Source organism: Bemisia tabaci, chromosome 7 (genome assembly GCF_918797505.1).
Source record: "Bemisia tabaci chromosome 7, PGI_BMITA_v3".
NCBI lineage: Eukaryota > Metazoa > Arthropoda > Insecta > Hemiptera > Aleyrodidae > Bemisia > Bemisia tabaci.
In genome coordinates this window covers 3622844-3649207 of record NC_092799.1, presented here as the reverse complement: position 1 = coordinate 3649207, position 26364 = coordinate 3622844, and the positions used below count along the sequence as shown (strand labels likewise).

The 26364-nt window shown below is 36.9% G+C and overlaps 1 protein-coding gene across 10 annotated transcripts in view; it reads right to left on the bottom strand.

Annotated features, from left to right (window-relative positions):
- Rim (Rab3 interacting molecule) overlaps nucleotides 1-26364 on the bottom strand; it is a 137766-nt gene that overhangs the window by 31851 nt on the left and 79551 nt on the right. For 7 of the 10 annotated variants that reach the window (XM_072302882.1, XM_072302879.1, XM_072302881.1 and 4 more), the window contains 13 exons: nucleotides 17805-18024; nucleotides 15675-15842; nucleotides 12073-12212; nucleotides 10474-10604; nucleotides 9500-9665; nucleotides 8555-8641; nucleotides 8088-8254; nucleotides 7556-7679; nucleotides 6924-7054; nucleotides 5600-5756; nucleotides 3232-3307; nucleotides 2656-2788; nucleotides 1012-1826 (listed from right to left, as the gene is read on the bottom strand). In XM_072302882.1, the coding sequence (XP_072158983.1) occupies nucleotides 1012-1826; nucleotides 2656-2788; nucleotides 3232-3307; nucleotides 5600-5756; nucleotides 6924-7054; nucleotides 7556-7679; nucleotides 8088-8254; nucleotides 8555-8641; nucleotides 9500-9665; nucleotides 10474-10604; nucleotides 12073-12212; nucleotides 15675-15842; nucleotides 17805-18024 (2515 nt within the window). The remainder of the gene's footprint in view (nucleotides 1-1011; nucleotides 1827-2655; nucleotides 2789-3231; nucleotides 3308-5599; nucleotides 5757-6923; nucleotides 7055-7555; nucleotides 7680-8087; nucleotides 8255-8554; nucleotides 8642-9499; nucleotides 9666-10473; nucleotides 10605-12072; nucleotides 12213-15674; nucleotides 15843-17804; nucleotides 18025-26364) is intronic. The other 3 variants (XM_072302887.1, XM_072302886.1, XM_072302885.1) reach the window with 2 other exon arrangements.

Genomic DNA, 26364 nt, shown 5'->3' with positions numbered 1-26364 from the left:
CCGGATCTGAGGAGGAGTGGGGGAGACATTTTGAATAACACTCTTTCAATCTGTAATTTCTTCTGAGTAGCGAACACAGTAGACAATTTCCGATCACGTTTTCTCAAACCATATTTTTTTAAACTGCCGTTTTATACCATTATAACTCCGATTTGATCATTAGTTTCTGACAATTTTGGAGCAAATTATTTACTATCGTTTTGAGTGCATATTTTATGGACAGCCCCTTACGATATGTAAACAAGAAATACATTTGCAAAAATGATACATGATATTCTGCTTCACACAAAATGCCAGATGATGTACTTGGCAAGAATTTCAACATTTCTTCACTTTTTTGGTGCATAAAATGAAAAAAAATGAGAAAATAAAAATTAATGTATGAACAGGAATTGCATTGTCTCAAAGTCAAACGTAGGGAGAAAGTTTTTTTTATAAAACTCTGTTCTATTCATGGCACTTTTATTTGAACTGGTCATTTTTTGATAAACTAAAAAGCACTTAAAAAAATCCCTAAAACTCTGCAGAGAGAATATTTTTTACTCTGCCAACAATCTTTACATAGGTGAAAGTATGCTCTTTTAGAGAGCATGTAAATTTTACCGTGTTATGAGATTCGAATATGAAGAGAATCGGATAATACTTTTTCTCTTTTTTTTTTTTGATTCAGACAGCAGAGGAAAAAACCTTGGTGTACAGCAATAACATTTTATGAGAGAGCAACTTCTGTCAGTTTGGGACAAAAGTTTGATATTTAAGTTTTTAAGCAAACTTTAGAGTGCCTTAACACCAGTTTGGTTTTAAATTAATGGGTATTTTCTGTGGCCACACTCTTGCAAACCATCCCTCTGAGGAATGGTATTGTGTATTGTAGTTTTGAGTCTCCCACAACTGAAATTACTTGACGACCAGGTGGACACAATTTTTAAAAGTTGCACTTAAATCACCCAGAAAATCACTTTTATTATTTTAGAGCAAGGAAAGAAAGAAAGAAAAAAAATTATCCGTTACCTATATTTTCTTCGGCAGGAACATCAGCATTTGATAAACTTCTAGAAAAGGTGCTTCGTTTCTGCTGACCATTCGACGACTCCACAGTTGATGAGGGTCCATAATCACTATTAGGATCAACAGAAAGCATCGATTCAACGTTACTGTGCTCACTAGACGCTACAGGATTTTCATCACAAGGTAGGGATTTAGAAGTGCTTAATTTAGGATCTAATCTACGCGGAGGAGGTTCTATATTGGCTATCAAAGCCTTAGCTTTTTCATCGTCCAGCTCCTCAACCTGAAGTAATGGAACTTCAAAACTAGCAGGTTTAAATGTAACTTTCCCACTCCTGCGGCCTGAATCATCCGAGAGGGAACTGCGATTCGAGCCAAATTTGGATGCTTTGTTCTCACTGTCCTCTTTTTTCAACTTATCGATGAGGAAACTCTCCATCTGATCACGGTCAAATGAGATTCTGTTTAAATTTTCAAAATCTGCTCTGTGATAGTACACTTCATCTCTCAAAGTTCCAGTTTGCGTAGGCACTTCTGGAAGTTGGTGACGCTTGGTGCTCAATGGCTCAGGAGTGTAAAATGCGGAACGACTGTTTGGATGGGGTTCATGATAGCGGGGATCTTTTGTACTGCCAGCGTTACTTGGAGGATTTGGTGAGGGGCTATAGGAGTAGTTGGCCGGAAAAGAATACTGTCGAGAAAGAGTGGGTCTGATTCTTTTAGAGAGTAATGCTCCAGGTTCAAATGTGTTACTATGAATGCTACTGAAACTGCCGTTACTGAAGGAATGGGAAAGGGCTTTTGTGAAGATTTTAGGGCTGAAAAAGAGACAAGGCTGTTAATTGAAGAATATTAAAAGTAAAATATAAAAGAAATCAACGACTCAGACTTGCAAAGAGGTAAGAGAAAAATATGAAGTTATAGATGAATGAAAATTTACAATGAAAATTTTACGAATTTACAGCACCTCCGAAATTTTGTACTTTACAAGTTTTTCACACCTACTATGACTGAGATGCTAATATGTCCAATTGTTAATCCATAACTCGAAAAAATGAATCTCAAACAAGTGAATGATTCAAAATCTTATGATTGAGAAGGTTTTCTAAAGATGAGATGAGTGTATTTGTTGAGAGGAACCGATAAAGTCAAAAGGAGCTAAATTTCCGATTGAACGATAAATATGCCCAATTGTAACAGGACAGCTGTCTTCAAAAAAATTTGAACGAAGTATTGGACTTCCTCTCTTGTTATCAAAATAAATAAAAACATTAAAATCAGAATGCAAGAAATTGACAAGAATTATTGGGAAAGTCAGCACTGCAAAAAAGTTTGCCAAAACGATTGGAAGAGCATTACATGGTAGATATCTGATCATATTTTACATTTGCTGTTTGTCAATTTCTCAAATTGAAATGAAAGATGGAATTAGACGAGACATTTTGGTTTTTTGTTGTGTTTTTCTGGTCCTGTTCCCCGTTTTATGATTTATTTTGCTTATCATTTAGTAGAGGGCTCCTTAATTACAACTTTAAGTAAATTATCATGAGGAATTTCCTCATTTCAAAAAAGTTTGTGACCAGAATTTGGAGAGCGATTCACCAAGAAAAAGAATGATGCATTATTAGACTGAGAAAAATAGCTAACCTGAAACGAGAGCCCCTGGGTCTCTCTGATTGAGTAGAAAAGGCACTAGATACAACACTTTCAAGGTCGCTGTCACCCCGGCTCTCTACAGGAGACATCAAATGAGGCTCGCTGTAGCCACTGGGATTCCAGCCTGCAAAAAAATTAATTCAAGTCATTCTTTCAGGGTGCTAATCACATTGAAATAAATTATTTCAATATAAAGTGTAATAAATATAACAAAAATTTCCCTTCAGTTGGAAAATTGATGAGTCAAGTTGGATAAAAATTATCTTCAATTTCTTTCACATGTTCCTAGCTGAGTTGATTATCAGAATCATTTCTTCCTGTGGCAAGTTTTCATCGCCAGGCCCAGCAAAAAGTTTTTAAAACCAGGTTTCAAGTTTTTGTGATATTTTTTTCTTGTTTGCAACGATCTCCCAGAGAATTTCACCCTGAATAATGATGAAAAGTGGGTCTGACGTAGGCAAAACGTAACATAGATGAAAAAATTAAGGGTTTCTTTTAGATGAATTTCATCATGATTGAGAAGTATAAGTGATTGATTAAAGTTCGAAATGATGTGAAAATACTAACCTGAAAAGCCGGAAGACTTATTAGATTGTAACTGACGAACTCGTTGCTTCATCAATTGAGAACGATCTTCTAAATCCTGGAATAAGAAAGGAAAATAGCTTAGTGCTAAGAAATCACATTCAGATTAATGTTGAGAGGAAATTTCATTTTTGCAGAGCATTCTTAAAACGCACTCACAGCAACAACACCGAAAGAGTAAAAATACATCATTTTGAAGCATGAATGGGTGCATTTGAACAAAATTAGCCTAACTAAAGTTCACATTACCTAATTTTTACTCATGTTTTATTTTTTTAACATTGAACTAAACTACTTAGCGCCTTTAAACATTCAAAGAATACCCACTAGATTATGAAGAATAAATCCACAAACTTTTAAGTTTCAATGTTGCTTACTATTCTGTTTAAAAAATAAAACATTGGATAAAATAAAGCATCGTCTGGTGGGTACAAGAAACATCGACACAATTCGATCAAAAAATGAAAACACAAATCAGTCGACATAGATTCGAACGACATTGATTCGTTCGAAAATTTGAATTTCAAATCCTTGAAGAAAAACCATTTTTACGTCGACATCGTTTTTATCAACGTCGGTTCACTCAACACAGTTCAATCGAAAAATCGAAACGCAATGCAGTCGACATCGATTTGGTCGACACTTTTTCGATCGACATTTTTATCACCGACAAATTTTCCATCGAACTGTTTTTTATCGACATAGTTTTTATCGACTTATTTTCGATCGACATTGTTTGCATCGACACTTTTTCGCTCGAAAATATCAATTGAAAATCCTTGATGTCTATGTGGCTTGTTGCGTATTTTTTTTAAAATTTAATTCAAACAAAATAAGTCAAACAAGATGATTGTGGTAGCTTCAACTAACATACTTTGTTCGCATTAGGAAAGAGATTCTGAACCATCTTTAGTAGAGGTGTATGGATACATAACTACAGGTTTTTAATTAATTACTAGTTCAACATTTTCACTTAAGTCATTAAATATGAATAGAATAGTCTTGAATGGTGTGAATATATTATTGCTCAGTTTATTACGGAAAAGCGTGCAAAGACGCACTGCTTCATTAATACCTCAAAAATCACAGATAAAACCACGCTGAGTTCAACCGCAGAGTCGTCGAATCAAGCAGTTCGAATCACAAGGCGGGAATGCAACCATCATAAAGTAGCTGCATTGCGTTTTAGAAGGCATGGATGAAACGGCGATCGAAACTATGTCGACTGTAGCGCTGTCCATCGAAACGGTGTCGACCGAAACGATGCGTGTCGGCCAAATCTATGTTGATTGGAATAATGTCGAACGAAACTCTGTAAAAATACTGACTTCGTCCATCGATCTGTGTTGATCAAAAAAGTGTCGATTGAATTGCGTTCCTATTTTTAGATTGAACTGTGTCGAGTGAATCGACGTCGATCAAAACAATGTCGACGTAAAAACGATTTTCTTTCAAGGATTTTAAATTGATATTTTCGAGCGAAAAAGTGTTGATGCAAACAATGTCGATCAAATGTAGGTCAATCGAAAATACGTCAATAAAAACTATGTCGATAAAAAAAAAGTTCGATGGAAAATTTGTCGATGGATTTGTGTCGATCGAAAAAGTGTCGACCGAATCGATGTCGACTGCATTGCGTTTCGATTTTTCGATTGAACTGTGTCGAGTGAACTGACGTCGATAAAAACGACGTCAATGTGAAAATGGGTTTTCTTCAAGGATTTAAAATTGTTATTTTCCAGCGAAAATGTGTCAGTGTAAAGATTGTCGATTGAGTATATGTCGATCGAAAATACATCAATAAAAACAATGTTGATAAAAAAAAGTTCGATGGGAAATTTGTCGATGATAAAAATGTCGACCGAAAAAGTGTCGATTGAATGTATGTCGTTTGAATTGTGTTTTCATTTTTCGATCAAATTGTGTCGATGATTCTTGTACCCACCGCAACGTCTGATGTAGTAAGGCTGATTCTGATTAAAGGAATCCAATTAATGCCTATTTATACAGGTCTGTGTACAATAAGGTTTCAAACTGAAAAGAACAAAAAAAATTTCCCAGAAGCTTCGATGAGCCTTAGATGAATTTATCCAAATCAAAAGATCACGAGATAAAACAGTGAATGACATGATTCAAAACGATTGCGTTTGTCAGTCAAGTCAAAATCAAATTAATAGCTAACATTTTACCAATGTACTTTGGTTTGAAAATACAAATTTTGGAAAATAAGTTTGAAAAATTTAGGGTCTCTTTTCTTGCATCAATAATAATAATGGCTGTTACAATTTGAATTTTACAGTGGTTTTAAAGGGATAAAGGTGGAAGGAAAATCTTCTGTCAAAAAAAGTACCTGAGAAACTCGATGTCTAAATGTTTGGTGGAGGGGTGGAGGTATATTTGGTAACTGTCGTTTCTTTGGAGATGAAATAGGAGTCGCAGTGGCAGACCTGGAGGAAAATCTTGGTACGTAGGCATGACTTGGCAGTATCACACCGTTTTGATTTACCCTGAAAAATTTGAAACAAGACTGTTAATTTCTGAAAACTGAAAAGACATTTACGGTATACATTTTCTCCCTAGTCAGTTAACTCCATGGTAGTTGCTAAGTCATGCCAGTCCAACTGGAAACCTGACATTGAATTATTTTTAAATTGGATGAAATTCAGCACATAGGACAAATTGGATCATTTGAAAGAAGCTCCAGGCAATTATTAAGTTGAAAACTGTGGGATAGATGCAGAGATAGCACTGTTGAGCAGTTATGATATTTTTTTTATGAGCCATTTTTGCAGTTGAAGCTGTTCTTCCAAACAAAGTATAAATGGGATTCTCTTTAAGCAGACGCATACTTTCCGCAGGAAGATTAAAAACATACATGGCTCTGAAACATAATAGCGCCTTGGGTGGTTTTTGCAATAGTTCCTCATTTCCAGGCTCTTAAAATGGCAATCAAGCTCTTTTAATTGCAACCCTATCTAACATACATGTTATCAAATCTAAATTCTCTAAAAATTATCATTTGCAGTATGATGCTATCACTCAGCAGTCACCGAAGATTGCTACTGACATGATAGTTATCCAATCATAAAATAGACAAGTTTCCAAAGATATCAGAAGCACCGTCATAATGGTATTGTTAGATCACTTCAGAATCAGGTCACGCAGATTGTCAAAGCAATTCAGCGGTGCTAGGGAAAAACGCCCGATGAACCTTTAAACATTGCAAAATTCCCTTTAATTAAACATGAATTTCCTGGTAAACTTATGAACCTTTTTCTTCCAATTTTTCAGATAATTTTTTTTGGCAATTTTTTCTACTAATCTAGAAAATATCCAAGAAAAATACTCATATTTTCCTGCAAAACTAAATATTTTATGGGAGGAAATTCGGTAACTCTTGAATGTTCAAACAGCGTTTTTTGTAACACAGCAGAATTATCCTGCGTGCTTTAGTGCCTGTTGCACAGTAATATTTGGAGTTGTATTAACGATGCTCTGATCAATTCTGACAGCATAACGAGAAAAAAAACAAAACGCAAACTATTGTGCAGTGAAAGCATCAAACCCCAATTGATAGCATAACAAAAACGACTTCATGGAAGTTTTAATCATGATTGTTAAAATTTAGTTGCTAGTAAAATATAAAAAAGCGCATAACTGTGCAGAGGTGATACCTGTAATCTGGAGGAGAAAGACTTCTATAATCTGACATCCTAGTCGGAGATTTCGACCTAGACCTTGTATACATACTCGGTGATTCAGCGGGAGCCGCTGAATGTGACCTTTGAATTAAATTACTATGATTCTGAAAACACAGAAGAAAACTTTTAAGGTGATTTGGAAAATTAAAGAGAAATTATTTGAACCTAAATTGTGCTCTTCAATTGGACTTACAACGTTTACAGGCTCGTAGTTTGACAGAGGCACTCAAGACTTTACAAGAATTTTTTTTCCTTTCATGGAAGCAATTTCCTGAGTGAACTGAATTTTTTACACTTCTTTCCTGAAAAGGGAAAACTGAAATAGTGATACTTTAAAAAGAAGCAATCAAATTTTTTTTACAAAACTTGAACCAAATAAAAAAAGTTTAAACATTTGGTTCTGTTCACTAAAGTCCCTTTTTTACATACAGTGACACATTGATAAAATAATTTTAAAGCATAATACACAGATAAAACTGATGTGATTATTTTACTGTAAGGATTTTTTCCAACGACGACAATTTTAAAGTTTGTGTATTAATATTTCAACTACTGAGGTAAAAATTATATCGCATGATATCAATGAGCAGATAAAGGCTCCTTACTTTTTTATAAGAAGGAACATCGTAACTAGCAGGCTGCATTATGGAGGAAGTTCGTTTGCGCTCTTGGGGTGACATATCTCTCCGCGATCGTCGTTTTTCGCACATATCTATGTCAGGCGGAGGACTGGAAACATTGCAAAACATTAGATTAATTAATTTTTTACCAAAAAAATGGTATTGAAAAATTATTAAAGCAATCTATTTTGGTTAGGAGATGTGAATATCAAAAAAAGAAAAAAAAAACACTTAACAAAACTTGCAATAATGGTCAAGATGGTCATCATATGATCAACTTTTTCCAATTTTATTTAGAGGACTTTGAAGGGGAAAAATGCCGTCAGTTGTACAACAGCGTGTTGCAATTAGCCACGGCTTTACAGAAATATGTTGCTATTTTTTTTGTTCCTTCTTGGACATTCTCCCGGATTCATGTTGACTGAAAACTGCCAAATATTTGAAGGAACGTAAATAATATTACGAAACGGAGACTTAGACCAGTGACATTAAATTGATGACAAACAGCATATATTACCTGGTAGAACTGCCTACACTACTGATAGAAGCTCCATCAGCTACCCTTCGACTAACGTCATCCAGGTCGGATGTGTCCGAGTCAGACAGACGAGAGAGAGTTGATGGAGGGGAGAGATGATCCGTTGGCGTTAAAACTAGATCATAATCACATCCAGACGAGAAACTCTGAAAAATTAGCACAAAAAATTGAATGAAATTATTCAATGCTAAAATATTTGCTGATTTGCCATCAAATTGGGCTCAGATTATAGCCTAGGCATACTTGGAGAGTAGAAATAAACTCAAGGCTACATAATGTTATCAAGTTTCAAGGGAAAATTTATTTCTTCACTCATTATAAGTAAAACTACAGAGCACTAGCTCTTAAGAAAAAAAACTAAAGTTTTGAATTGACAGTTTTAACGAGTTTTCCTGATTGCTCAAGAATGAAATCTAAGTGGGCAAAGTAAATATGCATAAACTTACATGAGGTATTAGACCCTCTTCATGAGCTTTCAGATGATACCATTTTGGCTCATCTGTAAAATACGCGGTTGCTAATTCAATTAAAACCTGAAACAATCATACACGATCATCAGTCAAACAGAAAATTGGCATTCCAAGGATTCTGAGAGTTTCTTCATCTTAAAGGTACAATGTGAGACAAGTAATTCCAAGGTTTTTTAGTTATCCATGAACCAGGGGATGAAGTTATCCAAAAATTGGAGGAAAAATTCCAGAAATTTCTCCCATCCCACTGAACCCAAATGACCTTCTCCAAAATGATAGACTTTGGTGCTTTTTGAGAATTCGTAACCTTAGAATCCCCTTTCTCACCAGAAAGATTATCCCTGCACCTTCCAGGAAACTTACATACATAAAGCCGCTTTTATAGTGCAGCCTTGCGCTCTGCGACGCCCAATCACCATTGCCCCCTATACTCCCAGAGATCATCAGGCAATTGGCACCTTCTGATCTCCTCCTCCACCACTTGTCGCCAACCTTTCACAGGACGTCCACGCCGTTGCCTTCCGGGAGGAACCCAATTGAAAACCTGCTTGGGCAACCGATCGTCTGCCATCCTTCGCACATGTCCATACCAGACCAAATGCTTGGACCTAATATCGTGCACGACGTCATTCTCCACACCCACTTAAACTTAGGAAACTTAGTCTCAGGAAACTTAATTTTATTTAATTTTATCATCGACAAAATCAATGAGATGCACATTCATTTTTATAACTTAGGAATGCATATACATTAATTATGACCTTCCTGTTGGGCATTTAATAGGGAGAACAAGTTCCATTGTACTTAAAGTATAAAAAATTTGGTAACATACTTGGAGTTTTACTTCTGACCTTGTTTTCGAAAATTCATTAATGCTGTAAAAGAGTTAGTAATGTCTAGATATAAAGAGCAAATACTCACTTCGCCTAAAAAATCATTTGGGGCAAATCGAACGTAGTCCCAAACGGTGATTTCAATTGTCCTATAATCCAAATCACTTCTTCGAACCGACGAAAAAACAAAACTTTGATTCCACTTGGGTTCGTTAGTACAAGCTAGAGTTTTGGTTCTCCTTTTTGATTTCTCACTGAAAATCACAATGAAAATAGGCGTCAACTTATTAATTACATACTGGAACAGATGACAAAAAATGAGAGAGAGGGTATCTTCAAGCACTGGGTCTCCTACAAATATCACATAAATGAATCAAAAATAGGGCTATTGATGTGTAGATCAAGTGATGATGTGTAGATCTATGAAGCGGCTCAACATGATTCATAATTGGACGATAATATTCTTGTATGAAGAGGGGATTTTTGATTCAACCACTTATCCCTGCAAAAAATTTCACGATGGCGCGTGGATGGTTTTTATTTTTGGTACCACATGAGCTGAAAAACACTTTTTTATTCATGTTATACTTGTGTAGAAATCATTTTAACTTTACAGTGTTAACACAGTTCAACTAAGTGTACCCTTCTCTAAGTTGACTGTGAGCAGGCCCTGCTTTACTCTCCATAAATCGAAGGCCAAAGTGCAAAACCAAGTATCTCTCTCTGCAATGTTGTAGGCTTTCTGTGATACATTCTTTTTTCTTTGAAAAACTAGCCAACAAAATTTCTTGAAAACTTTTTTGACTTTCCGTCTCCGATTGCAAAATATTCTGTTAAAATTTTAAGCTATTAGGTTGGCTTATTCCTTTTCGAAGAAACAAGATAGGAGCGGAAATTTTGAGACACCACAATGGAGGTACGTAGTTTTGCATTTTGGCAATTGAAATGTTGGAAACTTGGATTTTAATATTGCCTAGCTCTTTGTTTTCCTTAATCCAGCTTTGGGATAATGTCTTTTTTACTTAAAAGATTTTAGGTATGAGAAGTTAACAGGTAACTGACCTTCTATCTGGCAGTAAAAACAATTTGGCATAGGGATTTCGGGGTTGACCGTCTTGCCGTGGTATCAGCCCAGCTGCAGAGAGTAGAGTAACAATAAGCTGTAACGTCACTGGATCGAACCACAATTTTAACTGAAAAACAAAACATTTTTATGATTTTAAGAGCTCAAGAGATAAATGACAGTTTGAATGATCAGTGAGTACTGTCTGCCATCTTCTACAAATGCTACAGAACAAAGAATTTGGGAGTACGGCCATGCCTCTATCTAGTTGGACTAGGTTATTTCACTCTCCCACTGATAAATGACGCTGACAGACGCGCATGTTGTTAATTATTTGCAATTGAATTGCAACATGGGCAAACAATAAATTCATAACTAAATGGACACGTTTGCTGGGATTCAAGGTAGAAATCTAGCCATGATCTTCAAAGAGAGATCATTCAACTTTTTCTTTTCAACAAGTATCTTTCTTTGTGTATTTGTTTAGACTTCAACAGACTCTGCAAACTAAGTTGAGGCTTTATTGAATATATCAATTAGAGGAAATAAATTGATGCCAATCTTGGACTTGTGAATTATGAGGATAATCTTATTTGGTTTGAGTTTGACATAAATGCACCAAGTCGCATTTTTAAACAAATAAGTTAAGAGTACTAATGGATTTAACTATTTGTAAGTTTTATCCTGCGAAAAATTCAAAGTCGAGAAAAAATATTTTGAATGTGAAAAAGTGGTAAAATTATATCTATAACATTGAGTCTTGCGCAGAAATTAAACTTCAAACTTGCTTTTTTTCTGTCAAGCTTGATGCAACTTAGTGCATTTTTGTTAATCTCATTCTGTTTGTGACTGTCTAAAAAAATTAAGACCTTACAGTAAAAAAAAACTTAAAATTGAGATGAGGATGCCACGTCTTGGAATACATTTTTTTTGGCGGTTCGGCTCAAGAAACGTCCAAAAAAATCGAACCATACTCAAATTGTTGAGGTTTGACATTTGCAGTGCATGAAAACAGTCGAGAGAAAAAGCAATTTTAGTTTTATAGTTTTAATCTGCCTCATTCAGGGCTCAAAATTGGCAGATTATGATGCAACTCTATTGTCAATGAAAGCACAATGATGGAAAAAGCCGTATGTAACATTTTTTTTGGCATACTAGAGACTATTTTCTGCAAAAACGAATATTAACCAGGGTGTCTACTTAAGTTTTATTTTGGATTTTCTAGGTATTTTCCTGATATTTAAAATGAAATTTTTTGATATTTTGCGCGAATAAGTGTGAATAAGTTGACACTTATTCGATTTTAAAAACGGACATATTTAATGAATTGAATTAAAAAATTTCACCTATCGCAGCACTCGGAATTTCCTGATACATAACCGATTTCCCTGATATTTTCCAGTCTTTAATGGCAGAAGACACCCCATTAACAGATATTGCCCTCCTGCAAATTTGATTGTCACATTTTTTTCCCTCTCTCTCTCTCTTTTTGATTTCTTGTCTTGAACTTCTTACTCTAGGCAAGTAGTTTTCCATGAGATGAAATATTGAGTAACATTTGAAGAGGAAAAATGTAAATTTAGAGAGATAGGTCTCACCTGTAATCGGCCTCCAATATTTTCGGTATTTGATAATGAGACTGGCACTCGAGAGGATCGTTGCCCGTTGCGGGAGATATCTGGACTTCCTGGCGAAGTGACAAGAACGCTTGGTTTATCTTTCCCTCTGTCATACACATCTGAACAAAAATAAAAGGACATTTATGAAATATACGGCTAACTATGAATATGATAAAGCACATTTTCAAGACGAATAAATTAATAGACAGAAACTGGGCTAAAATAAAAGTAAAGCAAAAACAGAAACGGAAAAAAAATGCGAACATTAAAGATACAGGCAAGAGGATTTCTCCTGTACCAGCTTTAAAGGAAATTTTGGTTGCAAAATTTTGCATTTCAAAATCACATAGACATAACTGAGATAACCAGCGCAGAGTTAATCGGAATAAACAAAGTACCAGTAAGTAATTCCTCTTATCCTTGATATCAAAAGGAAAAAGATGCAACTAAAAATTAGTGAAATAATTCCTACTTTGCCACTAAACACATAAATTACAAAGATAGTCTCTAAATGGAAAATCGATTCCAGAGTTTCATGAGCTCGTGCAAAGACGCATCAAAGTGTTTGTGAGATTCCTGCATACGGACCGGACAGGCAAGGTTCAAGAGCTCCATATCAAGGGGAAGCACCATGAAGTTACACAAAAAATCACAATCTTACAAAAGAGTTCCCAGTTTCCTGGCTACGCATTTTTTCTCTAAGGCTTTAAAATGAATTTCAATGGGCATACTGTTCCTTTTCCCAAATTTAATTTTTGTCGAAATTGATAGTAAATTGGATTCCGTACCATTACTTGAGTAATTTTTGGTATTATCATTTCTAAGTGACTGATTCAGAGACAGACTTATTGCTTGTTGCAAATTGTTGCAAAATATATTAATCACACCCAGATTGCATTGCAATGAATCTAGGGATGCACCTGAAATAAACAGCTTAAATAATGAGTACTTTGCAAAATAAAAAAGAAACCCAAAGGCAGCATGGAAACTATCGAGCAAGCAAAGAAATATGGAAAATAAATCTGCAGCTCATTTGCGATGGCTAGAGGAAAAATAGGAGGAGAATGAATAATTTAAAGGTCAAGTATTTACAGATCACTAGGTACACAATTTGTTGGGTTATAGCTGAAAAGATAAAAAAGTTAAAAATAATTTAAACGAAAGATAAAAGAGAGTTAGAAGAAAGGGAGAACAGAGACACAAAACAGGCATGTCAAATGTTGTGGTGACATCAAACAGTATGGCTGAAATATAAGAGATTATTTGAATAAAAGAGAAAAGGAAGAGCATTATTATAAAAAGAAAAAAATATCAAGGCAGAAATGAAACATAGCGCAGAGAAAGAAAGAGTTTACGAAATGAAAATTGCTGCTTAAGTTGCCGATTGACATAGAGAGCTGCAAAATCAGAATGTTTTCTATGTTAAAAGATAAAGATAACACATAACATAAAGAATTGAAATAGAAGAAGAAGGTACATGATTGTTTGGGGTTCATTAGCCTCTAACTTAAAAAATATTTTTTAAAAATTAAAAATTTATTTATAATTCCTATTTATTTACAAAGTGTTAGCAGACCTAGTTTCAAGAGAAACTGTATACTTCCAAAAAAAACTAGACGTTTAACCATTTACACATGGTAAAGCATTTTGTATGAGTATTTGATGTTGGCAAATAAGAACAGCGCTTACTCACACTGTCTTTAAAGAGATCGCTTGTAGTGGTCAAATGCTTCTTACTACTGACACTTACTAAATCAGTTTTTGATGTTTGAACAATTTTCAATGAGCTTTCCTCTAAGATTTGTTTCTTAGTATTTTATAATTTTTTTCTTTTTTTTTTTCTTTATCATGGAGCAGGAAAAATTTCGAGCAAGATGAGTGCCGCCCTTGTCTTGCCATCGATGCAAGATGCTACTTAAAGCGCAATTTTCAATAACTTCATGATAGCCTAGATTACCTGATACAATTAATTTTTAGCTAGCCTTGAAGGAAAATTAATTCATTGATCGCAGGTGATAAAACAGAAGAATATGGATGCCTTCGAAAATTTATTCTTTCATAAGAGGTACCTAAGTTCCAAAGTGCGCTGTGTATACAGTTTCTTAGTTCTTGATTCTCTAAGACTGAGCAGCGAAAAAGCATGACAGCTCATTGGATATTAGTAGATAGTCCACCAACTTAAATGTTCAAAGTACAAGATATCCAAAAGGAAATGACTAACAACATCTACTTTCAAAAGAGCAATGCATAATTTTTCCTTCGTAAGTAAATTTTTAACGACTTTTTGTCTACTACATTTAGAGAAAAGCCTTACTGTACAAAGAGAGCACTATAATTAAACCAACCGAATTTTCTTCTTACTTGAAGACTATGCTTCATTCCACTACTACACTGTTTTTTCAGACGGTTTGCAACAGCTCATATATCATTCATAAGCTCCCCTCCACCATTTTGATATTATGGAGTACTCAAACTATATTTTCTGTTTCATTTTGATTCGCCATGGAGGAGATTCAAATGATCCTAGGCCCTTGCTCATCCCTAATTGAGGACTTTATCAACATTCAAAGTTTTAACTACCTCTTCCGGAACACTCCATAACCAGCAGGCCGATTATTGAAAGTTTAAGGCAGCCCGATAAGACATCAAAATGCAATATATTGCATTGTTAAGTTAGGGATATGCCTAGGCTTAATGCGCTGACATTGTTTCAATAATTGGGCCACAGAGTTTTTTACATTTTTGGGCAAAACATTAAGTTGGGCACTCTCCGACAAGGGCATTTTTTCACAAGAAAATTGTCACGTTGGACATTTTGAAGCGAACATTGTTGTAATGCACCATTCTCATTGAGCATCATGTAAAAATTGGCATGCAAAACATCGCATCAATTAAGAAAAAACTCTTGGCAGATTTGGACTTCTGACCCAAAAGACGAGGACAATAACCCCTGTTCATGAGTCTAAAGAATCAGTCTCAACAAAAAAATTTAAGAGGGATGAAAGCAAGATTTAGCTACAAAAAAATATTGCATTCAACACAGAAACTGTGGTATTAATTTGGAGGAAAATTTTTTTATAACTAAATTCTGCTTTTATTACTCTAAATTTTGCTACTTGTTTCATTGCAAATAATTTTTAAACTCGTGTGCAAGAGCTGTGGTTGCTTTTACGGCTAAAAATTCGAAATCTGCGACGATTCTTTACTTAATTGATGCAATATGTTGCCCGCCACTTCAATCTTGCCCAAGATCTGGGACAGATCACCTTGAGATGTACACTAAAGAGAGCAAAATCAAACCAAAAAACCACAATTATTTTTGAAAAATTTCAAAACTGCGCAGTGCGCAGAAGAGGCAGACGATGATAGATTATCAAAACTTCGAATCTTTAGAGAATGCAGGGTCAACAGTCCTTGCTTCCCAAAACAGCAGGGCTATTATAATATTTTTTTCTAATATGTCGCCAGTGCGAGGAAGAAATAGATTCAATGATGTAAAAAAAGTAGGTACCATTTTTTGAATACTACTTACCTATCTAAAACCTATGATTCAAAGAAAGGATTCAAAGATTTATGCTGACCTGAGTAGGACATTTGTTGCTTCCATGGTCCTGGACGTCCTTTCTGTAGATTCCTGGAGACTATCAATTCTACTTGTGGTTCTTGTCGCGACTCAGCGATTATTTCATAGACATCTTGATAGGTTTTACCCTGAAGAGGTCGGCCGTTCCATTCAATTACTTCATCACCTGGAACATACATGACACTTACATGAGTGCAAGATTGACAAATTACAGCCGGTCAATGGTTTAACAACATCTAATAAAAGGCAAAAAAAGTAAATTTGGTAAGATTTCGTTCTACAAAGATAAAAGACTAGAAATCGGATGATTTTGCAGATTTCAACACAGATATTATCAAGGTAAGTTAAGGTGGCGGTCATTTTTCAAAATCGAGAGAATTTTAGGTAAACCCAGGATTAATTTCGTTCAGAACATATTATAAAGTATCAAGGACACAAATCATTTTGGGGGAAAAAAATAATTGAAATATTAGAGTCACATTATGTACCCATTTATGGAGGAAGTTTAGTTGATTCTTAACCTCAGCTAGTTGAATAATATCCAGAGTTCCTATTCAAAGTAGGTATGTCAATATTGGCCACAGGCCTTAGAGTCTTTCAGACCCAAATTCAAAATACTTATTTAAATTGGACGAGCACTTAATTTACAGCGTCTTAAGTTGGGGAAATTATGTACTGAATATCAAAGGTATGCATACACAATGAAAAGAATCATTGGTGCGCAATAAAGCTCCTTCAATTCAGAAGGTATGCAATCAAAACGACATTAACGAGTGTACATAGTGTTTTTAAAGGTCCTAATTTCCTACGTTTTTACTAGGGTTGAAAGGGTAGAACAAAATTAGAACTAAGCTATGAAATGATTCAAGCAGTCAAATCTTAAACTTTTAAACTGTGATCACTAAATGCGCCAGGATCCCCTGTGTTTTTCAGGCATTTTCCTGAATTCCATATTTGTTCATAGTTTTCCCGTACAAAATTGAATTCCCCGTTTTCGTGGTTGCTAAGAATCATAATCCATGTGTTACAGGTTGCCTAACTGGTGTTTTGAAGTATATTCAAATACTCTTCTGGACGAAATTCAATGCAGAAAGTGAAAATAATTTGTAATTGAGGAGAGGTCCAGAAAATGGGTCCATAGCGGAAAATCGCGTTTGAGAAAAATGCATATGAGGTTCCTGATACCTATTACTTTCTGGTCACTGACGGTAACATTCATTGGAGCTTGCGGAATTCAATATCTTGTGTAAGTCATCGCCAGGGACCAGAGAGTATGTACAATGAAAATTTCAAAAGCATTTTTCCCGAGCGCAATTTTTCGAAAGGGCCTTTTCCCGGCAAGGTCCTAATTCTTTTTTTTTTAACGCGTAAGAATCATCTCATTAATGCATGGTATCTAGAATTCTCGACCATTCTCATTTATTGATTTTTCCCTGATTTTCAAGAGCTCATTCCCTGATGATCCATGTAAGGTATAATTGGACGTATTTCTGTGAAACAGAACTAAGCGCCAAATTGAGTTCCTTTTGAGGATTGTAGGATCCCGGATAGCGCGTTCTGTCAAACGGAACTAAGCGCCATTGAAAAGCATTGCGAGTATAGGGCGGACTAGCATCGCGTTTCACAAAACCCGCCAATCCAAGCCCCCCTCTCCCTTCCTCCCCCTATGGCGCTTAAATCCGTTTGATAGAAATACGTCCAATTGAAAAAAGTTTTCAGGCATTTGTTGTTCGAAAACTTAAACCCATTGTAGAAAGCAAATGAAGGTGATTAAAGAAATTTTCCCTGACATTTTCGTCATTTTCCCTGACATTTCCCGGTTTTCCCTGACCGTGGCAACCCTGCAAGAATCGAAAATCGATTTATTACGTGGCGCAGACAGGGCTATGTCTTGCCTTATCTTGCCGACATAGCCAGTTAAAGTTTCAACAATCAGGCTGCTGGAGAGTAAACCCCCCCCCCCTTCCCCCAAATAATCTGGCAATCTTTGATTTCTCACGAGGGAATGCGGTCCTGAAAATGAGGGGAAAATCAGGAAATGAGCATGGACAAATTTGCAACGGATTTTTCGGCGTGGGGGATTGCGAGGGGTTTGGGAGGGAGCGAGCGCGGCCCGGGGGTTGCTCACCTGGTTTGAGGTGTCCCTCGACGTCGGCGGTGCTGCCGGGCTTGACCTTCTCGATGACGGCGCCGACGCGTCCGTTCTCGAGGAGCTTCCCGCCGTGGACCTTGAGGCCGAGGATGGCCGCGCTGGAGGAGGAGCCGCTGCCTTCCTTGAGCGTCTTCTTCAGGATCATGTGCCCGATGAGCCGGCTCCCGTCGCTGCTCTGCTGCCACGAGAGCGGGTTCTACAAACCACCATCAACACCACCTTCATTACACCGCTCACCCACCCACCCGAGTAGCTTCACCTTTTCCCGCCCCTCAACCCACACCTATTTCTCACTTCCGCGCATCCAGCAAAAAGAGGGAATCCTATTGGTGGAAGCGAGTGGTGGCAATTGACAAAGGAGATGATAAACGGCAACCCACGAGAGGTCCTGTGCTGCCTAGCTAGGGAAAAACGCCGTATGAGCCTTTAGACTTTGCTTTATTTCCTTCGTGAAAAACGAATTTACTGGGAACATTGTGAATATTTATCTTTAAAATTTTCGGACAATTTTGTTCGCAATTTTATCTAAAATATGTGAAAATTTCAAGGAACAATATGTACAACCTTTCTTAAAAATATATGTTGTATACGGATGAATTTGGCAACTCTCGAATTTTCAAACGGCGTTCTTCCTTAGCACGGCAGTGTGGTTACTTTATCATTTCCTCCTTAAGATCGGTTGAAAGCACGCGTTTCCATCAATAGGATAGCTCCATTTTCCCTTTCACTTATTTGTCTATCGATTTTTTTTGTCTATTTCAATGATCATCCGGCAGGAAAGCTTGATAGCTAGATACGATATTCTCCGTCTCGACCATCCAAATTCGGCAAAAGTACCGAAAGCTCGGTGTACTATGCTGAGCTTCTGACGGCCGGGACCGAGAATTTTGGGTCCACCTGCCAAGCTTTTCGGCGGAGTAAGACCTTTCCCGACTGACTTCTTACCGTCAAACTAGAGTCCATGAATACCGAGCTTTCTCTTTACAGACCGTCTTATTTATATAGGTCATACATCTTAGTTATAATATACGTCATACGTATTATCTTTACAGACCGTCATATTTTGCAGGCCATACGTCTCAGTCATAATATACGTCAGATTTCAGATACCATTTTAATTTTCCAAACATGTTTGACGCAATGAAAATTTTCGTAAATTTTTCCTGAACTAGGGATGAAGCAATATTCTGAGAATTACGAGACTAAACATTTCCAGAGCTGTAAATCATGACTAAAGACAATAACTCAATTAATACTGATTTTGTTGTACTAAACTTCCTTCATAGAGAAAAATGGAAAGGTCAGTTGGGCATGTTACAGAATCGTATTTTGACTAGCTAAAAAAATAATTAAACACCAAGTTTTTATTAACAAGGATATCGCTTAAGAAAAAAATAGGTGAAAGCAGCCATTTGCGGTAGTAGTACTTGCAAAGAATTTGTCCACCTTGTTTTTATCAGTAATGAAAATAATGTAACTGGTCCCAACGAGAGCATCAACATCACTGACTGACAATAGCAACGTTAAAAACCCATGGTACTCATTACAGCGATGGATAACCAGCAGTATTTCTCGCAAATTGGCAAAGGTACTAAAATTATCTCCTTTTAAATTCATCGCAAATACATATATTTGATTCTACGCACGACAGAGGCTTGCTTTATAATATAAATAGCTCATTGTTGACACCTTTAAATAAATTCCTTTAGGGGTATTACTTCGAGTACTATAAAACCGAGAAACTTGATGTTTAGAAGAATCTTAATATTTATGTCTAATCCATGAGTTTTACTGTCAAAATCTGATTCTGTGACTACCGCAAGAGACTCCTTGTTTTTCAAAGGACGAAAGATTTTGTCGAATACTACCTGTTTGACTGAGAAAATCGACAAAATTAAGTTTGAAATACGAAAACGTACAACGTTGTGCCATTCTAGAAGATGAGACAAAAATAAATGAACATACGTCGATGGCTTTAAAACTGTGAACAGAATAAGAATACTTGAAAATAAATAAATAAAAAATAAAGAAATAAAAAAAAATAATAAAGTCGAATATTCTTCTTGCGATCCTTAAATCCGCGAGCAAAAAGTTAGACCCATCGAGTAACTTGAAATGATAACATGAATTTATTTTTAATCAAATTAAGACCGAGTGAAAAGTTAATGTGAATGGTGGACATTAGATGCCCCTAGAATTTTGAACCCACCAACAGATAGGAAACGAGATATTTATGGTGATACAACTATTCGAACTCGGGAGTAGCTGAGATTGCAGAACTACTCAATTGAAGGCGTTTGATTACACCCGTCATTGGATCTCGCGAGTTGACGAGTGTTTAAGGGCTCTTGATTATCTATTAACGTGTACTAATGCAGACTGAAAACGCTGATACCTCGCTAAAGAGTTGAAATTAAAAATTTTCATCGCGCAAAATGCTATCCTCGCAAAATTTTATTTTAAAAATAATTCTCGATATATTTAAAAAAATACTAACAAAATTATTCAGCCTCCTAAGTTTCATTCGCACATTTCTTTCGATATTGATACCTAATCGAAGGATAAGTGCAAACGAAACTATGAAGGTATAGGAGGAGTATCTTTATAAATGAATAAAATGATTATTAATTTCACACTAATCAGTTTCGGAACATTTACATAAGTGAGGAAAAACTGCAAAATTGATGGAATTTTCGTTTTTTTTCTTATTATCTAAAATTTAGGAAATAAAGCGCGACTTCAGTTGAAACTACGACTTTAGTTGAATTATTGAGTTGAATCTTCCCTGTTCACAATTATTTGTTTCATTGTTATACTTGCAGACCTCAACTTCTCGTAACGTTCAATTGAAATCGTAACGTCAAAAAGGAAGTATGCATCTAGGCTTCACAAACCTTAGTTCTTTATGGTTTATTTGCACTAGGTTTTTCTTCGCAAAAATACGCCCAGTTTTAATTAAATTCGCAACAGTAGACTATTTAACGAGTAGGATTCAGAGAAAAGGGCACACTTACAGATATCTCCTAGAATAGCACATCGTTAGAAGGAACGAATCAAACAGGGTAAAACTTGGACAGTCACGAGGGGAAACAGATCCGGTTCAAAATCGGAGAGAACAATCCATTAACAAACGAAGGATCAATCACAGAAACACGAGAACAGGCACAAGAGACACAGAAAGCAGAGCTAACAGCGAAAAATCATGCAGGACGGGGAACACAAATGCAAGGGACAGAGGAGAGTCCGAAACTCGGCGCAATGCAGCACTATCAACTTAAATGCAGTGATGATAGAATGCGTGAAAACACAACCGATGCATTGGCCACGGTTCAAAAGACGCTCGGATGAGAGAACAAGGGGGATGGGGGTCGATTCTGTTTCCAAGGGTGGTGCCTTTGGTCGCCGATTCCTTGGCTCCGAGTACATGAGGACAAGCTTTCGGTTACACGGTGACAAGTTTCCTTTTATTTTGAAATTTATTCGCATTTTCTTGACTTGGCGAGGATTCCAACCGAAAATGGACCACTAGACAAGGTACAAGTTAAGCATTCTGATACATCGTCGTCTCCCGCACGAAGGAATGTAACTCCAATCCAAGGTTGCCAAATTGACTCCAACAATTAATTTATTTTACAAAAATGTAAGTGTGCAATTTTTATCCAAATTTGTCTCATTTTTGCATGAAATCGGAAGAAAAATCAGTGAAATTTTCAGTTAGAAATGCCCAATACTTTTCTGGTTAAAATGCAATTTACGAAAGGAAATTTGGCAACATTGAAATGTAGTTACGTTCTTTCGTGAGGAAAACGACGACATGTGTTCTAACCAAAATTTCACGAAGAATACAATTTGCGCGACGGAAATTACTGAAATTAACTCCTAACTAAAATATATAATGTTTTTCGACGCGTGAATTCAACCCTCCCGCTCACGAAAGCACAATAGTCTAAGTGAGTCAAATCGCACACTTAACTTTACCATGACAACCTCTGCGATAAGAAAATCTGGCAACCTCAATCTTGACGCTTTGGCTCAGCTATAGCAAATTGTTTACACTTTGAGCGATAAAGTGTGGGAAAGGTACGATGCTCGATTGAGGAGCTTGCAAAAACTGTAATGAGGCGCGATTTGACTCACGTAGAGAATTGCGTTTCTTGCGACCAGGCAATTCAAAATTCCCGTGACCAATGTAAAATAAAAACGTTGATATCTTGATTAGGAGTTGCTTTCAGCAATTTTCGATGCAAGAATCGTGTTTTACGTAAAATTTTAATTAAGAAACATGTATCGGAATACTTAAATTCGTACCTTGTCCAGCGGCCCATTATCTGAATTTTTCCTGAAATTTCAAAAAAGTTAACGAGGAATTTTTCTAAATTAGCTAAACATACGAAGATATGAAAAAACGTCGTATAGAGCATTGGATGTTGCCAGTTCAGGCTTTAGGCGTAGAAATGACATTTCTCGGTTGCGATTTATCTGAATCTTCATGGCTAATTAATATTCAAGAGAGAAAATAGCAGGGTGGATTTTCTAATATTTTTCATCTGGAGCATTGTAAAATGATGAGGAATATATTCCGTAGAAGTTTCGACAAATTACAAACATTTTCTATCATCAAAGTGGATGAAACGTACGTAAGTGTTGCAGTGGCGTGGCGTGCTTTGCGATACATCAATTGATCTGCCATTTAAACCTATGGAAAAGAATCGATAAACAGGGTGTTCGTAACGAACAGCTAGTAATAATCGATTCTTCACTATAGCTTCAAATGGGGAAATGTCGATTATCGGTTATTCACGCCACGCTTTGGCTCTGAGACATCGTACTCGAGAAGTGCCCTTTCGGTATCCAGCGTTTCAACTATCAACCGATTAAAGTTTTTATTTTTGAAAAAAGTTATGACTATTTTGTCCCGACATTTTTAAATACTTTAGATCAAATTGCGGATAAAATTCTCTGAAAAGTTGGAAGAGAAATATTCACGAGAATCCAAGAAAATTTATATTTTATTGAAAAAAAAAAATTGCGACTTTCGCAAGTTCATACGGTATTTTTCCTTGATATGACAGCGTAAACATCGCGAAAATTGCGCTACGACGATAGAGCGAATGAATGCGATCTGAGCTGATAAAAACTTCGACAAAGCGAGAAAATTCAACGTTGAAAATCAAAATTACCTGAATTTTTACTGTTAAGAAAAAGTTACCGACAATTCCAAATTTTCCCTGACTTCTCTAGAATTTGTCACCATGTATAATCTCAATTGGATGTATTTCTGTCAAACGGAACTTTGTGCATTTTTACGTGAGCCCTGTTATGCAAATATTCTTATGGATCTCAGGGCTCATGTCTCAATGCACTTAGTTCCGTTCGGTAGAAATACGTCCAATTTTGAATCGTGTTCCTAATTTCTGTGGGCTCCGAATGTTCTCATACATGTCTAGACCGCCAAAATATTAATAAAACCTCGATATTGACCGAACAAATCCTTAAGTCCAAACTCGCTCGAAACATCTAATGTCATGGTAAAATAGTGATCATGAGATTCGTTTCGAGCAAAATACTGAATTATCACGTCAAAAAGCAAATTTTAATCACAAACATTAGAAATGTCTAACAATAACTCGATCTCAGATTAAAAAGCTAAAAGAAAAATTCGAGCTGGATTTCACTGTTCAATTTCATCCATGGATATATGTACATTTTGTATTCGCGTGGTTTCACCTTGAATTTAAAGAGGGTCGGAAAGCGATAGCCGCTGAAGTGGATGAAACGCATCTACTGGTAAAATGCCGAGAATGCGTCTTCTCGATACATTTTAAAGCGAAACGTGTGGTATAGTAAAATGCAATGGTTACATGAAATTTTGTATCGATGACGAGGCTTGTTATAATATCAGGTTCCGGAAGATAATCCGGAATGAAGGATCCGGATTTGGTTCGGGAGACAGCAAGTTCACGAGTCGCGCCATCAACGCACAGTGGAAACGTCGAGTCAAGGCAAGAGGTCGGATATGAAATTTTTGACTGAAATTGCACACTTTGATGTTTATTTCATCACAATTCCAATTTAAAGGGGTGTTTCAGAGAGAAAATTTGGTAAGAAAACTAGTAAAAGCACTTTCAAACTTCTCCACTTCATATTTAAGAAGATATAGGCTTACAAAGTTTCCAAGTATTGTCCGACTTCTCCGATTGACTCTTTGCACTGTGCGACGTTTGAAACGGAGGGCACTCGGCGGACGTGAGTTGGGTCGGAATATTGCGGTGCAACAAGAGAGGGCCGGATTTTTCGCGAAAAGCAGGCATACTTAAATATACTCACACGGAAAGCTGATTTAACAATTCAACTGCTAAAAAAAGTGCCTGCAATGCTTCAATGTAGATTTTACAACAAAAAAATGCTACTTTAACGACCGCCGTGGTTGAATGGACCACTAGACAAGGTTCGAATTTAAGCCTTAGGATACTTGTTTCTTTACCAAAATTTCACGTAAGACACGATGCGCACAGCGAAAATTACCGAAATCAACTTCTTACGAAGATATTTAATGATTCTTGATGCGTGAATTCAAACCTCTCGCCTTTAAAACTCAATGCTCTACGTGACTCACATCGCGCGCTAAACGTTATCATGACAGTCTCTGCGATATAAAAATCTGGCAACCTCAATCTTGACGCTTTGGCTCAGCTGTAGCAAATTGCTTATAGTTTGAACAACTCATGGTGGAAAATGAACATTGCTCGATTGAGAAGCTTGCTGAAACCGTTGCAGTGCACGATTTGACTCGCGTAGAGCTTTGAGTTTCTTGTGAGCGGGCAGTTCAAATTCCTCGTAGCCTATGTGAAATAAAAACGTTAATATCTCCGTTAGGAGTTGGTTTCAGTAATTTTCGTTGTGCGCGTCGTGCTTCACGTGAAATTTTGGTGAAGAAACATGAACGAGGATGCTGAAATTCGTACCTTGTCTAGTGGTCCATTAGCTTACAATAGTGGTTAAAGAAGCATTTATCTGTTGTGAAATCTACGTTAAAATATTGCAGTCGCTTTTTTTTGGCAATCTCCTGACTGTGACAACCCTGATTTTTATTATCTTCACTCACAAGTCTACTTGCGTCGGAAATCACCTTTACCACTACCCAGGGTGTCTAGTTTTTTTTTACATTTTGGAAAATCCTGATGAAATCCTGATTTTTGACTGCCAAATCTTGATTTCATAATTTTTCCAAATCCCGATTTTTTGCGGAGAAAAAATCTCTTCACGAAAGGCGACTGTAACTTCACAAAAATAGCTCGATAAAAAAATCCGATCGGACGGCCGACTTTTCTCAAATCCTAATTTTACGACCGATTTCCCCTCAAATCCTGACGAAATCGGGATTAAATCCTAACTGACCTTAAATCCTGATAGAATCGGGAAAATCCTGATGCTAGACACCTACTATACCTTACTCCCCCTCCCTCTGCAAAGAATCTACCGCTGCTTGGGTTTGATTAGAGTCCTTTTATACTGAGAGTCAAGACAACGCCCCTCATGGAGTCACAAACGGGAATAAAGATTACACAAATTGAACGTTTTTCGTAATCTTTGATCGGCTCATTCTTAAAGTCCTTTCTCCGTTCCTTCTCTCATTCCGTTTGTTCCTTGTCGAACCCGAAATTCCTCGGTCCATTCCAGATTATAATCTTTGCAATTGGTGAAAATGTAATCTTTATTCCCGTTTGTGACACTGTGAAGGCCTAAAATCCGGTTAACCAATCAGAAATGGATTCGCATTGTCTTGACTCTCAGTATAAAGGGACTCTAGGTTTGATTGGGATGCTGGCGAAAGAGCATCCCTGCGTTCCACTAACCCTGACGGAGATGGATGCGTGAGGGATGAACACGCGTGGCGACTGCTGGCACAGGGGCCGATCCGTCCCCCGTGGGGAGAGGGGGGCGGGGGTTCGCAGCGGTGAGGTTCGGGGTTGGACGCGGAGGGAGCGAGCGACCCGATTTCGATTTTCCCGCTCGCCGGGGCCTCGGCCGGGGAACGGAGGGGGTGGGGGCGGGGGGATGGGGGGGAGGGGTTGCTCGGCGTGCGAAGTGTGCCGCGAGCCGCGAGCCGTGTGCTGCATTGCAGTCCCCGTGCCACTGAACCGACGTCGACGTCGTCCACTCGACGTCGCACAGTGGATCGAGTCAATACTGCCATGCTAAGAAAAAACGCCGTAAGAGCCTTCAGGCGTTGCCAAATGTCTATTTCTAGAACACGAATTTCCCGGTAAACCTAAGAATATTTTTCTTCGGATTTTTCAGATAATTTTGTTTGTAATTTGATCTAAAGTGTATGAAAACTGCAAGGAAAACTATTCATAATTTTCCTAAAAAAATATTCATTTTATCCACGGAAATTTGGCATCTCTCGAATGTTCATACGGCGTTCTTCCTTAGCACGGCAGAATACTTAGGAGCAGTCCGGTCGGACAAAATTTGGAAACTTTCAAAGCTCATAACTCCGTTTATACGAACTTATGAGGTTCTAAAAGCGGTT